We start from the raw sequence: 15,220 nt of genomic DNA on the forward strand, positions 1-15,220 counted from the left end.
AGACTGTAATTGCAATAATAAGTGTGCAACCTATTTCCAGACAGCTCATTCAGTGCTCACATTTCCCTCAAGAAAATAAAAGTACTAGGATAAATATTCATCTTTTGGGACAACACAAAATATTTTGTGTTTACTTCAGTTATTTTTAATGTCTGCTGTCCTTAATTAAAAACAGTATATATACACACACAACCATAATGAACAAACAGACACTAAGAGGAGTTGTTATTTAAGTGATAGCTTTTATTTCACAGGTTTATTATTTTTAAATTATGACATAGCTTATAGTTTTGAAGACGGTTGTGGTATATTTTCAGGTCTGTTTACATCACTGCCTCTTTTCAGTTTCATTTTCATTGTGTTTATACAAAACAACTATAGTGTGTGTTGATATTTAGGAAAATCCATTCTTTCCCCAACAAATGCTGTGATTCTTGTAACACTGGCTGCCGGACACTTCCTAAAAATTTAAAGTTACTTTACTTTCTTCAGGTCAATTTCTGGAGCAGTTCAAGCTTAGAGTTCAATGGTGACGTCGAGTGCAGAAGAGGAAATAGCTGAGGGGCATCATGTGGTAGAGCTGGGAGCTTCAGTTCACAGATACTGAGGGGATGTTGTGGTTTCAACTGTAAAAAGAACTAAGGCACAAAACATGCTTTTAAATGCAACAGTAACATGTTGTGCCCTCCCTGATTTTTAGATTTAATGCAGAATAAAGTCAGAAATTCGGAACTTGGAAATGACCACATCACAAACTTAAAGCTCAGATTTCATAAATGGGAAGTGTGTGATGTTTGTCTTCATTGCACAATGACCCATACCATTGCATAATGGTTGGGCTGTGCTGGGACTTGCAGGTACCAGCTGCAGGAGCTACAGTAGAGCTAGTTTAGATACTTGGACATTTATTTTAAAGCATTATTTCAATTAACTGTAATGTTGGTGGTCACAGGACACAAAAATTGCATGTATGGAATCTCCAGGCAAATCTGATCAAAACTGCTTAAAACGTTTGGTGACTTTCATCTGAAATAAGGATTGGAAGGATTTGATTTTTATTACTGCTGCTGAATTACTCATGCATTTAAATTCAGGATTGTTTGAGTGCCACGTCTCGCTCTTATAATGTCTCTGACCTGAACACAGTGTACTGTGCTTTATAAAAGCTCCTCATTGTGCTGTCTGGTTCTCACAAACCTCTTCTATGCTCAGCAGTGTGCACTTTGCTGTCTGCCACATATGCATATAAGCCTGAAATAACTGATATGCTGGCTTGTTACTGATGATTTTTGTAAAATAAGTGCATTACTTAGTGGCAGTCTTTAAGTCAGCCTACGACAGTAATACAAATCCAATTATTGTTTCTTTTAGGACTTTAAATATAAATGTGATAAAGCCATACAGCTGAGTAGACACTCTGGTTCATAGGTTGCCTTAAATTGCCTTAAATTTCATTTAACTTATTATAGTTTTGTATTTTCTAATTGGTTTTTAATTTTATTTTCACTTTGTTTTTAATTCAGTTTAAGTTCCAGCGTAGTTTTCCTGTTTCAAATTAGTTTTTATTGTCACAAAATGTTTAGTTTTATTCGTGTAAGTTTTTCTTTTTAATTATATTACGGAGGGTAAATGTCAGAAGTAAGATTTCGGAGCATCAGTACAAGTATTAAAGTAAGAACACAGAACCTTTTGAAAGCTGATGACTCACAGTCTTGGAGACATCTAGAAACTCAATAAACGCGTGCCTCAGCAGGCTTGTTGTAATACAGTTTTTGCCAAAGTAACAGATCCTAAAACTACAGATGTGTCCTATAAAATGTTTTTTCACATCTAATTATTTTTAGTTAACTACATTAACCTTGCTCTGGGGAACCCTTCCAAACAAGAACCACACTTGTTCAGCTTTTTCTGATCGGACCATAATGATCTGTAACATTTAACATGCTAACTGAGGCCTCTAGTCTCTTAGATTTCAAGTTTCTCAGAGCATTGCAGAGTCAGTCCTTGGGCAGGACCTCGTTGGGACATTTCACTACTGGGAAGATTGGGAAATGTCTTGACCGTATTCCCACTTGTGAATAATCTCTCGCTGTAAAATGACAGACTTTTTTGGGGACATTGCCTTTATGTATTTTCCCTGCTAGCTCAAATCACATAAATATCTTCTGTGTTTACCTGGTTTCAGTCATGAGAGTTGGACCATGAAGCGTATCTGAAATCGTGCTACTTTTATGCATTTTGTTTGCTGAAATGTGATGTCGTTTACAAATCTGCTTCAGTAGCTCAGATGCATTTTAGCAGCAATTTTCAAAATGTTCAAAATGCATTTTTCTGCACCTTAAGGACATCACCATTGTGGATGTTTTTCATCATTTTTAGGAATTATTTGTTATTGGGGGATGAAAAAAAACAAGAACAGCCAACGATGGCTTAAGAGTTACCAAACACCTTCCTCTGCTTACTTTACATTAATTATTAAAGAACAAGTAATGCCTCTCCTTCTGTTTATAAGATTGAGGAAACCTGCAGTCAGCTGAGACTGAAGAAGTCACTTGGATGAGTGACGAAGTGTTTCTCCCACTGAAAACGCTACGTCCACATGAACAGTATCAACTTTTGGAGATTCCTCTCCTTCTGTTCACATGGAGATGACATGTCCAATGTAACTCCTGAAATCTACACATATGCTTAAGCAGGCGCCGCAGTCAAGCTCCACAAACAAGGAGACATTTTTGACAACTTAACCAAAACAAAAATATATATACACAAAACAGACACGGACAAAACATCTGTCACACATATTTATTGTAAAAAATACATATAAAAACAATTTGAGACATACAAAAGATCGGAGCTTAGAAACAGTATATTGAACAGACAAGGACCAAGCAATTTTCTTGAATTGTATTACATATTTACAATTTAATAAATAAAACTCAATTTGTTTGTTTTATACCAGAGTAAAGGCAGATTGTCCATATCTTGGGGATGCAGATACCGCTGTGGTGACATTTTAAACATCGGTCTGTAATCACAGGGCAGGCAGGGAAATGGCGCCCTGTGATTCGAAACCAAAGACTTGAGAATATTTATACAAAATACATCCTTGGTTGGAGAGGGGCTAGTTTGCACACAGAGCATTTAGCTAGCATTGGTAAAAATTTGAGGTATTGCACCGCACAGCTTAGAGGGGGTTAAGGAAGTAAATCAAGAGTAACTTGGCGGTTTTGGATTGTCTGTAATCTTTATTGACAACCCAACTGCCACCAACACCCCTCTGAACACACACACACACACACACACTCACACAAACACCCCCCCTTAAAACCCTCCCAGCCAAAGTATACAATATCATAACTTATCACCACGACAAATGTAATCTGAACATCTAAATGATCAATGCGCCTCCTCTTCTGCCCTGTCCCCCACAACAACACAGACCTAAATGCACAAACAAACTATTTTTGGCTTTATTTTTCTTTTCTCCAATACAAAATAAGAGAAACATGCACAAGGCTGCCCTCTAATGACGGGACAGGTTATAGCACCGCAGACTGCAGAACATTGGGGTGGGGGGAGACAGAAAAGACCAACAGAGGCTGGGGTGAACAAACCTGTGAGCATGGCTCACCTCTTGGCCAACCTCTAAACCGCCCCACACCACTGCAGCGCTGAAAGGTAAACACCTTTAGAGCAGGCAGCAAAAGCAATCAGTTACAATATATTTTTTGTTCTTACTGCTAGAGTTTCCACTGGCCTACGTACGACCTGTATCAGGCAGCATCTGTTGAGCAGCCTTACTGTTTCGGCTTCCACTTCAGCTCAGCCCCCAAAAACGACACCACAAATACCTCTTTGCACAAGAACCCCTTCACCAGGCAAAAGGCAATCAACACACACACACACACACAAAAAGAAAGGCCAAGGATAGCCATTTAACACATTTAGCAACAAACATGAGCATTGTGATAATAAAATAGCCTAAATAAAAAAAAAAAAAACAAAAAAAAAACAAGGGGAATTGGGGGGGGGGCTGCTTATGTAATAATTAACCATCAGCTGTCCGTAGCCTCCAGTGTTATGGATCGAGGCAGATACCACATGGTGTACACTTGCTCCAAAAATACATCTGTCCCTTTATCTCCCCTCGATCTGGCATTTGTGTAACCAGATGGCAAAACTGTTGCGTGGTCCAAAAGCAGAGAGAAAGAATCCAAATTACACCCCAGAGGACAGAGGAGGCAGGGGACAAAAACTCAAAACAGCTTTCAAAGTAGAAGTTTCGACCATGTGAGCCGCCATGTTGCGTACCAAATACAACATTAAACAGGAAGGATGTTGAATGCAGTTAAGCCGGTTCACCAAGCAGACTTCTGGGCAATTTACAGTACACACACACACACACACACACACACACACACACACACACACACACACACACTTACAGTCGTGCTCAGGACATAGTCTGTCCCTGGTTGTTATCTAAACGTGCACACGCATACAAACACACAAACAATCTTATCCTGGATCTTATGGTTTAAACTAAAACAAGCCTGAGGGACAAAAGTGCACAAGTTGGTGCAAACACCAGCGCTACTATGGCCCTATAAAATACCTACAAACCCTCCTCAACGCTCACCAAGTAGCAGCACATTAAACCCACCGCTATTCAACCACCTACAAGTCTGACCTACCAAAAAAAAAAAAGAAAAAAAAAAGACTTATTTTTCCACTCCCCAAACAGTTAGGCCCCCAAACATCCCCTGAAATGTTTACATGTAACAGGAGAGGAAAAACAAAAAACAAAAAAACCCAACACCTAATGACGGCAGCCCCCACTCACCAAATACAAGTCCTCAACCTCCAGCTCAATCAAAATAAAGCAATGTTTACATAGTAACAGTTTGCGCTTTCAGTGTGAGGTTGGTTCATTTATGGGGTGAGCCGAGAAAAGAAAACATTCATCCGATGTATGACATGGAACGATAATCGTTCTGTTTTGGATTTTGTCTTTTTTTTTGCAAAACACTTGATAAAATAAACAATCCCGTTGGGAGGGAGAGAAAATACACAGGAGAGGATCCAGAGTCACAGTTAAGACCATTTTTTCTTTTCTTTTTTAGCCCCCCCCCCTTCCCCCGCAGCCAGGTTTAAGTTCGTTCTAGGATGATAATATTTATACGTTCTGCAGTTTAAAGCCAAGTGCGCAGGATAGACGGATAAACGCTGTCGCTTCTGTTCCAACCGGGGGGGGGATGTCTCGACCACGGATTTTTGAACTGTCGGGAGGAGTTTGGCTTGAAATGGTCAAGCTCAAAAGGGAGCGATCCCAGCAGAGAGCATCAGGTGTCTTCACGTGCAGCTTCCTCTTAGGATCGTCTGTTCTCCGCTCATGTATTTGTAGTCTGTGTCCAAGAGTGACAGTGGGCTTTCGTTTGTTCAATTACACATTTTTTATTGGGGATTTTTCGGATTCAGTGTAGTCTCCTGTGAGGGCAGAAAAAGACACGAAAGAAGAAGAAGAAGGAGAAGAAGAAAAAAAAAAAAAAGATTCATTAATACAGGCTGTGGGGACTGTGCTGAAAAACAGACTGCAGCAAAGACAGAAAAAATGTGAAAATTTATATCAATTCTATATCTTTTTTGTTGTTGTTTTTGGTGTTTTACAGAAACGATGTGGCCACAGGCAGAAGTTCTTTGTGCTGCCAGCATTTATTTTCTATTCAAACACTATTAAGTTCAGCACTGACGCAAAAAACTTTGAGGGTGCAGTTTCTCCCAACCCCACGCACCCACTCACACACACAGTGTTTTGTGAACACTGAGAAATCCAGAAACATCCATGTAGATGCTAAAAATGACAGCCTCAACATGGCATTTAATCTGTTAGACTCAATTGGCTTCTCTCAAACTGTAAAAGAACCCACCCACCACTTTAATCACACTCTAGATCTTGTGTTAACATGTGGTATAGAAACTGAATATTTAACAATGTTTCCTGAAAACCCTCTCCTGTCTGATCATTTCCTGATAACATTTAAATTTACAATAATTGATTACACAGCAGTGGAGAGTAGACTTTATCACAGTAGATGTCTTTCAAAAAGTGCTGTAACTAAGTTTAAGAATATAATCCACCCACTGCTATCATCTTCAATGCCCTGTACCAACATAGAGCAGAGCAGCTATCTGAACGCTGCTCCAACAGAGGTCGATTATCTTGTTAATAATTTTACCTCCTCACTACGTACGACTCTGGATACTGTAGCTCCTGTGAAAACTAAGGTCTCTAATCAGAAGTACCTGACTCCGTGGTATAATTCTCAAACACGTAGCCTAAAGCAGATGACTCGTAAGCTGGAGAGGAAATGGCGTGTCACAAATTTAGAGGATCATCATTTAGCCTGGAGAAATAGTTTGCTGCTTTATAAGAAAGCCCTCCGCAAAGCCAGAACATCTTACTATTCATCACTGATTGAAGAAAATAAGAACAACCCCAGGTTTCTCTTCAGCACTGTAGCCAGGCTGACAAACAGTCAGAGCTCTGTTGAGCCAACAATCCCTTTAACGTTAACTAGTAATGACTTCATGAACTTCACAAATAAAATTTTAATCATTAGAGAAAAAATTACCAATAACCATCCCACAGATGTAATATTATCTACAGCTACTCTTAGTACCATTGATGTTAAGTTAGTCTCTTTTTCTCCAATTGATCTTTCTGAGTTAACTTCAATAATTACTTCCTCCAAACCATCAACGTGTCTTTTAGACCCCATTCCTACAAAACTGCTCAAAGAAGTCCTGCCATTAATTAATTCTTTGATCTTAAATATGATCAACCTATCTCTAATGATCAGCTATGTACCACAGGCCTTCAAGGTGGCTGTAGTTAAACCTTTACTCAAAAAGCCATCTCTAGACCCAGCAGTCTTAGCTAATTATAGGCCAATCTCCAACCTTCCTTTCATATCAAAAATCCTTGAAAGAGTAGTTGTCAAACAGCTAACAGATCATCTGCAGAGGAATGGCTTATTTGAAGAGTTTCAGTCAGGTTTCAGAGCTCATCACAGCACAGAAACAGCTTTAGTGAAGGTTACAAATGATCTTCTTATGGCCTCTGACAGTGGACTCATCTCTGTGCTTGTCCTGCTAGACCTTAGTGCAGCGTTCGATACCGTTGACCATAATATTCTTTTAGCACGATTAGAGCACGCTTTAGGTATTACAGGTACTGCGCTGCAGTGGTTTGTATCGTATCTATCTAATAGACTCCAATTTGTTCATGTAAATGGAGAGTCCTCTTCACACACTGAGGTTAATTATGGAGTTCCACAGGGTTCAGTGCTAGGACCAATTCTGTTTACATTATACATGCTTCCCCTAGGCAGCATCATTAGAAGACATAGCATACATTTTCACTGCTATGCAGATGACACCCAGCTCTATCTATCTATGAAGCCAGATAACACACACCAATTAGTTAAACTGCAGGAATGTCTTAAAGACATAAAGACCTGGATGGCCGCTAACTTTCTGCTTCTTAATTCAGATAAAACTGAGGTTATTGTACTCGGCCCTGAAAAGCCTAGAAATATGGTATCCAACCAGATTCTTACTCTGGATGGCATTACCTTGGCCTCCAGTAATGCTGTGAGGAACCTTGGAGTTATTTTTGACCAAGACATGTCCTTCAATGCGCATATTTAACAAATATGTAAGATTGCTTTCTTCCATTTGCGCAACATCTCCAAAATTTGAAATATCCTGTCTCAGAGTGACGCTGAAAAGCTAGTTCATGCATTTATTACTTCCAGACTGGACTACTGTAATTCATTATTATCAGGATGTCCAAAAAACTCACTGAAAAGCCTTCAGCTAATCCAAAATGCTGCAGCAAGAGTCCTGACAAGGACTAGAAAGAGAGAGCATATTTCTCCTGTTTTGGCTTCCCTTCATTGGCTTCCTGTTAAATCCAGAATTGAATTCAAAATCCTGCTCCTCACATACAAGGTCTTAAATAATCAGGCCCCATCTTAGCTTAATGACCTTGTAGTACCATATCACCCCATTAGAGCACTTCGCTCTCGCACTGCAGGCCTATTGTTGTTCCTAGAGTATTTAAATGTTGAATGGGAGGGAGAGCCTTCAGTTTTCAGGCTCCTCTTCTGTGGAACCAGCTTCCAGCTTGGATTTGGGAGACAGACACTATCTCTACTTTCAAGATTAGGCTTAAAACTTTCCTTTTTGCTAAAGCATATAGTTAGGGCTGGACCAGGTGACCCTGAATCCTCCCTTAGTTATGCTGCAATAGATGTAGGCTGCTGGGGGATTCCCATGATGCATTGAGTTTTTCCTTTCCAGTCACCTTTCTCACTCACTATGTGTTAATAGACCTCTCTGCATTGAATCATATCTGTTATTAATCTCTGTCTCTTAGAAATATGGTATCTAAGCAGCATGCGTTTCATCATCACCCCAACTGGTCACAGCAGATGGCCCCGCCCCTCCCTGAGCCTGGTTCTGCCGGAGGTTTCTTCCTGTTAAAAGGGAGTTTTTCCTTCCCAAAGTGCTTGCTCATAGGGGGTCATATGATTGTTGGGTTTTTCCTCTGTATCTACTGTACAATATAAAGCGGCTTGAGGAGACTGCTGTTGTGATTTGGCGCTATATAAATAAAATTGAATTGAATAAAACAAACTGTTTCTTTCAATCTGATTATTCTGTTTTAGAAAGCAGGATTAACCAGGGTATGCTGGGCATTGTCTGATGACTTATTGAGCTCATCTTGAGGTCTCAAAATAGAACCCATAAAAAAAATGTTTAAAAAAAAAAAATTGTTCCTTTCATCTTTTATATTCTCTATGGCTCAGACGCTAACGCTAAACTAAAAGATTCACATTGCATTTCTTTACTTTTCTGAAAAGTACAACTAATAAATCCATCTTGAAAAACACATTTTGATGAACAGTAAATAAATCTATAACACATCCACTGGGAAATTAATGTGCATACCAGACTAGCATTTTACAGACATTGTTGGCATTTATCACACACAATAGCTAATCAAGAAAGCAATCACTGGATCCGTCAATAATGGCATAATTAACAGTCGCAGCTCTTTGTCTTGCATCAATTTCACACTCAAGGTGGGGGCCTGTTTCCCTCCAGAAAACAAATCTAACCACACATTTTATTTTTTTAAACAACTTGCCAACAACTCGTGGATACTGGCACTCTTATTTGGTGCTGGCTTTGTTGTGGCAATGTCTCACTTCCTGTTCCCGTTGCAACGCACCGCGGTGCTTATCTGTAGTTTAATCTGTAGCTTGGTTAATTACAAGCATGCACAAAGCGACTTATTTCATTGTGTAACCTACACGTGGGTTATCGGAGCACACTTTCTGCAAATTAAATTTACAGCTTAATGTGTCGTCAGGGGTTTGAAGGGCTTGTAGTTCTCCGTCTCACCAGCACTTTCCTGCTCAGTGTAGCCAATGTTTAGTTACACCTAAGCCTCCTTTAGTGCTAATAGGACTCATAATAAATGTCGTTCTTTCATAGCTTTGAAGGTCTGGTTCTTCAAAAACACAATTGCTGATGCAAAAAAATCCACCAGCTCGGCTGTAGTACTGGCAACATTTTAAATGACTGTGTGACCTAAATACATTACACTTAATAATTGTAGTTATGCGTAATTTAGTGTACCACAATTGTGTCAATTTGCGTATGCATCCCCTAGGGGGGTGCAAACATTCTCCACTGCAGTCCTCCAAAATCCCAAATGCATGCTGCTGGACACGGATGACGCCGTGCATCGGTAGAAAGCTGAGTGGTTGGTAAGAGGGCCAGAACAGGGAAGGGAGCAACAGCAGAGTTAACCACGAAAGTGAGAGGCATTGTCTTCAAATTCAAAGAGCTGAAGTGAAACAGTCTGTTATAAATTTGCTTTTCTCCACAGCTCGCTGATGGACCAACGGTAGCACAAACAGGGGAAATCCACAGACTGGTTGTGCCACATACATCACATGCTGCCCCTATTGAAACCAGGCACTCTGTGCAAGTAGGCACTCCGGATTGCACACACGCTACCACTGCTGAACCATAATGTCACCATTACTCTTCACTGCAGGCAGTACTAGCTACACGTTTTGGTCATTTATCAGGTCAGCAGTGCACGTACCTGAGTCAGGTTGGTCACGGCGTGGGATACATGTGACCCCATGAGTCAATCAAAGGGATGTTCAGGGCAGCAAGGCTTCACCTTTGACCAGGAATCAATGCAGCTGCAGGGAGACAGAGCACACTGAGAATGTGGAGACACCAAGACGATATACTTGAATCAACTCATGTGAATGTGGGAGAAGCTCGAAGGTCTGCCTGTGGTTGTAGCGTCTCCCACAAGGCCTAATCCACTCACAGGAGGTGTGAAACCAAAATAAAAGGGTAAACATTCAGCAGTTAATCCTTTAAGGCCTCGTTGACTCCCTGAATACAAATGGAGCAGAGATAAGACGCCTGAAGACCTCGGGGCCTCTTTTGGCTGTTTGCCTTTGTCTTTTTGTTTTGAGTTGCAAAAGTCTGTTAGGAGTTTTTTCCCCCCTTAAGTTAATGGCCTCTTTACTTTTAACTCGTGCCCTCACCTCATGTTTTTCAGATGGTAATGACTTTTATTTTTATTGGCTTTAAGTCACTAATCTGGAGCTGAGACAAGCAGTCGATACTTAATGAGCCTGGATGGGAGAAAAAAAAAAAAAGAAAAAAAATGGTGTGGGGGGGAAAGCATTTACCAGCAGGAGATTTTAGGTTGTGCTCCTTTCTCTCTCCTTTTTTTGGATAATTAAACTGAATGTTTTGGGTGATGCTACTACTAAAACAAAATTAAGTAATTGCATTGAGCGTTGGGTAAACACATTGAATAATGAAAACCGGTGTAAGATTAATCAACAGTAAAAAATAAAATACTTGTATAGTCTTGTATAAACTGTTTAAAATGATTGATAAGAAACTCAATCAATACAAGTAGTTTTATATAAGACACACACGATGTATTCACATAAGTAACCGACTGACTTTCTTTATTCAGTAGAAATAGTCAATGATTTTGGGTCTGTTAGCAGTGTAGCTAGTAAAGCACAAAACAACATTATGGCAGATTGTCCTCATATACCTCAGACCCGATTAGTGATCCTATTCGTCTCCCGGCTTGTGACCGGCTCTAGCAGTGCGTTCCGTTTGAAGTTAGAAATTTTCAAACGTAGAAAGCCGGAGCAGCCTCACCGACCCAGACTTAACAATCCGAGATGGCAGCAGCAGTGCATGTAAACATTCATAAAACTGCAAAACTTGCAATCTGTACAACTAATGTACATTTGTTATTCACCAAATGAGCCACACGCAAAGCACTGACCAGACTCCATCCATGACTGTGCTTACAGTGTTTTTAGTCCTGCGCTCTACTTTTAGTGATGCATAAAGGCCTGCCTTACTAAGGAGCAAAACAAATCCCACTCAAAACGCTACGTCCAGATGAACAGAATCAACTTTTGGAGAACTAATTATGTTATCTGTAATTTTTTTAAAAGTTATAAAAAATACAGCAGGCTGGATCTTGAGTGATCGATTACCTAATCTTGGTAAATCGGCTGTACTGAGATTAAGGGGAAATCAGTGGCTTCTTGGAAGCTGGGCAAAAATCAAGTGATGAACATTACAGTTTGTTTTAAACTGTCAATGTGGGGTTTTTTTTGTTTTTTAAATAAATTGGCTGAAACATACAAAATACAGGATCACAGTAAAAAAAAAAAAAAATCTCCTAGAAATGTCATTAATTCCTTGGAAGTTACAAAAAAATAAAGCGTTGAACATTACAGCACGTTTTAAAAATGTCAAATGGGATGAAACACATTATGAAAGTTGATAGTCATTTAGTTTTTTCCTAGAAATGTCATTGCCACTTAGAAAACACTGTGCTCACATCTGTCAAATTAAAATGCAATAATCCTGCATGTGTTTTCACAGTTGTTAAAGCTCTTACTGAAAAAATATTTAAAGTCTTCCCTTTTTTTCTGTCACATATTTATAATGGAGGATGCTCTTATTAAACGTGGCCAAAGTTTAAATGAATTAAATACATACAGCAGGAAATGAGCATAATAATAAGTCAAAATAATGTGAACACATGTTTGGCTTTAATCCATTTTATCTCAAATTTCAAAACAAGGCTTCCCAATTCCATCACTTTAGCAAAGATTACAGAGTTGAGTCTGGCACATCCTATCTGGGACATGAGCAACCGATCTGTAATTCTCAGAAAAGTGTAGCTCTATATACGATACACACTAGTACAGAACAACTTTTGCATCCTTGTTTCAGATAGATGTCAGCTCTGGAAACCACCACATTTGCCCAGTGAGTTTACTTTTAATGTCACGTTTTGTCCCAAGCGAAGAAACAAGCTTATCTGCCCTACATTTTATTTTAATTTCATTCATACCTCTTGTGGTAGACGCAGAGGCAGGCCAGTCTGGCGATGGTCTCTCCCTGTACCAAATCCTCCAAACAGATGGAACACTCTCCACTGTCTTTACTGAGCACATCCGCTGTAAATGCACAAACACACAAATCAACAATCAGGGTTTTTCCAGGCTAAAAATGGCCCTCTGGGGAATGGCAATGCATGTAACCAGTCCATATATAGCAAAGGCAATGAGTCTACAGAAGTCTGAATGTTCCTCTTATTATGTTCAGTTTGATGAAAAAAAGTTTTTTGACTTGATTATATTAAAGCCTACTTAAAAATAAAGTGTTGCTCATATTTTTGTCAGAGACTTTGTGATCTTCTCTTCTGGAAAGTTCAAAGGGCACTTTGATGAGTGCCAGAATGTGTTTTTTTTATGCATAGGGAAAAACCCTGACATTAAGTCACCAGCCTTTTAATAAACACAGCTGTAGGAGTATTTTAGTGGCACGATACTTACTGTTGTAAGGTAGAGGAGGAGATGTGAGGCAACTCAACAGGTGATCCTCAATCCGACCCCCCGGGAAAGGCTTTGAGCAGAAAGGACAGCGGATATCTGTAGAGGGCACAGACACAACAGACCCAAGATTAACACTGTGTGTCACAGCACGATATAAATGATAGATGATGCGCGCTGAGCACAAGTGCTGTGTTTGGACATCTAGGTTGCACAAGCTGAAACCGCAAACCAAAGAGCAGCCTGAAACACACATGCTAAATGAGGCGTTCCCATGCCTGAGATGGTGAGAAAGACCTGAGTGTAACTGACCTGAAATAACGTTATTTGACTGTACTCACTGCTCAAAACACTGACTCAGTCTTGAGGGATGGCCACTGCTCGAGCCATTCGTAGATAGGAGAGCCAGGCAGAAACAGTGCCTCGCTGCCCTACATTTGCCTCCTCCATCTATGATTCGCTGCCAGCAGTGAGCAGGCATGTGCAGTTGTGACCCATTTCCCTACACTTGCTAGAGGGCTGGCCTGGGAAATCCACCACACTGCTCTGTGTTGGCTCAAAATGTCACGCTTGCCGTCACATCTCCACCATCTCTATTCATCTGATTATCTAATGCAGGCCGAGACAAGTGCAAAATTTTTTTTGGCTTCCTCTGCACACTAATGTTCCAATTTTAATGCAAGTTCTTTTTAAAAAAAAAAAAAAAAAAAGGCAGTTTGTTGCTTAAGACTTTCATGCTGCAGGATTTACCACGGACAGCCACTGTCAGCAGGCCTTGTGAACTGAATGGACTTGTATATCATCACTTCCAGTTTTATGCCACAGGTCTGCTTCATACAATAGGTCCTCTGATTATTTTAGTCAGCATGCGAGCAGGAAAAAAAAAAGATTATCTGTCCAAGAATGTAAATTCCTCAGCAAATCCATTTAATTCCAGACTGGCTTGATTGAGGGTTGCACTGTGGCATTTATGATGTCGTTATATCCAAAAAACATGTCTTTTACTTAAGGATGCAACAGTTGCATTTTTCTCTTAGTCAAGGTTTTAATAGCCCTGTGTTATTATTTTGTCTGACTTCAGATTAACATCAGCTGTCTAATGAAAGCACAGTCAACCCCCACATTTTCCCCCCTTCTCCTCAGGTATTGCGCAATCTTTTCCCGTCATCTTCAAGCTCCAACACATCCATGGATTTTATGTAGCTTCTGTGGAAAAACGCCTAGCTGTATGCAAGCCAAACCACAATTACTGGTGCAGACCAGCCCCGTTACTAAGGAAATGTCATTTATGTGGCGCAAATGCTAAAGATTGTATTTTTAAAAATATATATACATATCTATCTGGTGCTGTTTAGATGTTAACTTACTGCCGTGGCGATTGTTCAAACGGTAAAGGCCGATCCAAGCCTCTGACACCGGCCGCTGGTGTGTGCTTCGAACACGGGCGGACCTTGCGCCAACACGGGTGGCAGAGTGCCGATTCCCGGGCAGCCGCTCGGAAAAGGTGCGGTGTGGTGTGCGGCCTGTCTCCTCAACCTGCTGGTGTTCTGCGTCGACGGGAGCCTCTGGGCTAACATTGCCGTCTTCCTCGGGTTTCCCCTCGCTGCTGTCGTCGTCCCCGGGTGACGCCTGGCCAATGCTAGAGGGGATGCTGTGGTGGTCAGCAGGGCTGCCGTCCGCGCTCGCTCCGAGCTGCCCCGGGTCCGAGTCACTACCCTCCTCCGATCGGCTTCGGTTAGCCTCAGTGTCATCGAAGCTCACCGAAAAGTCGACAACGAGGCTGGTGGGCCTCGTGCAGCGAGGTCGCCGACAGGAATCCCGCTTTGTCCCATCTTTCCCGAAAGCTGAGGAAACCGTGTCTTCGTGTAGGCGACTCGTTCTCGTCCCCATCTCTGGTAGGCTAATTGAGCTGGCTAGCCGCGCTGCTTCCTCAAAACAAACTACCACAGAACGAGGTGGACGGATTAACTTCGAAACGACCCGTAATATGGTAAAATACTCGGATGGACAGTTTAAATAATCCCAACTGCCCAGTAACGTGGCCTTGTGAAAGGAGTAGTTGAAGTTCGACGTGTCTCCTCCGGCCTCAGTTCGTCCTCACTATCCACATTTTCCTTTCTTTTTTGATGTACCCGTTCTGGCTGCTGCAGCGGAAATAGAGCGTTTGCGTTTCCTCTTTGTGCCTCAGTCCGGCATTTACGGTAACTTCATCATCCATAATGACTTTATTATTTGAACATTAA

At 40.8% G+C, this 15,220-nt stretch overlaps 2 protein-coding genes across 4 annotated transcripts in view; one reads left to right on the forward strand and one right to left on the reverse strand.

The window, feature by feature from the left end:
• The window catches only part of tep1 (telomerase-associated protein 1), a 59,042-nt gene that overhangs the window by 5,195 nt on the left and 38,627 nt on the right, over positions 1–15,220 (forward strand). Inside the window, exon 1 of one of the 3 annotated variants that reach the window (XM_082512513.1) lies at positions 15,111–15,178. The exons of the other annotated variants lie outside the window; for them this stretch is intronic. The gene's annotated coding sequence lies outside the window, so the exon portion shown is untranslated. Of the gene's footprint in view, positions 1–15,110; positions 15,179–15,220 lie in introns of those variants that run through there. 3 annotated transcript variants of the gene reach the window in all.
• Positions 2,789–15,111, reverse strand: LOC309693386 (uncharacterized protein). Its single transcript, XM_082512519.1, has 5 exons — positions 14,345–15,111; positions 12,981–13,076; positions 12,497–12,602; positions 10,184–10,286; positions 2,789–5,487 (listed from the first exon to the last, which is right to left on the reverse strand). The coding sequence occupies exons 1-4, from the start codon at positions 14,865–14,867 to the stop codon at positions 10,229–10,231; spliced, it is 783 nt and encodes a 260-aa protein (XP_082368645.1). The 5' UTR covers positions 14,868–15,111; the 3' UTR covers positions 2,789–5,487; positions 10,184–10,228.

This window comes from Aulonocara stuartgranti (genome assembly GCF_965226115.1).
Source record: "Aulonocara stuartgranti genome assembly, chromosome: 18".
Lineage (NCBI taxonomy): Eukaryota > Metazoa > Chordata > Actinopteri > Cichliformes > Cichlidae > Aulonocara > Aulonocara stuartgranti.

Excerpts from the sequence above, each read along its gene's own strand:
- LOC309693386 (XM_082512519.1), bottom strand. The coding sequence starts at position 14,867 with ATGGGGACGAGAACGAGTCGCCTACACGAAGACACGGTTTCCTCAGCT. Across the intron at positions 13,077-14,344 it reads TTTGAACAATCGCCACGGCA|ATATCCGCTGTCCTTTCTGC; the intron begins GTAAGTTAACAT and ends TGCCCTCTACAG. Across the intron at positions 10,287-12,496 it reads CTCTGCGTCTACCACAAGAG|CTGCATTGATTCCTGGTCAA; the intron begins GTATGAATGAAA and ends GTCTCCCTGCAG.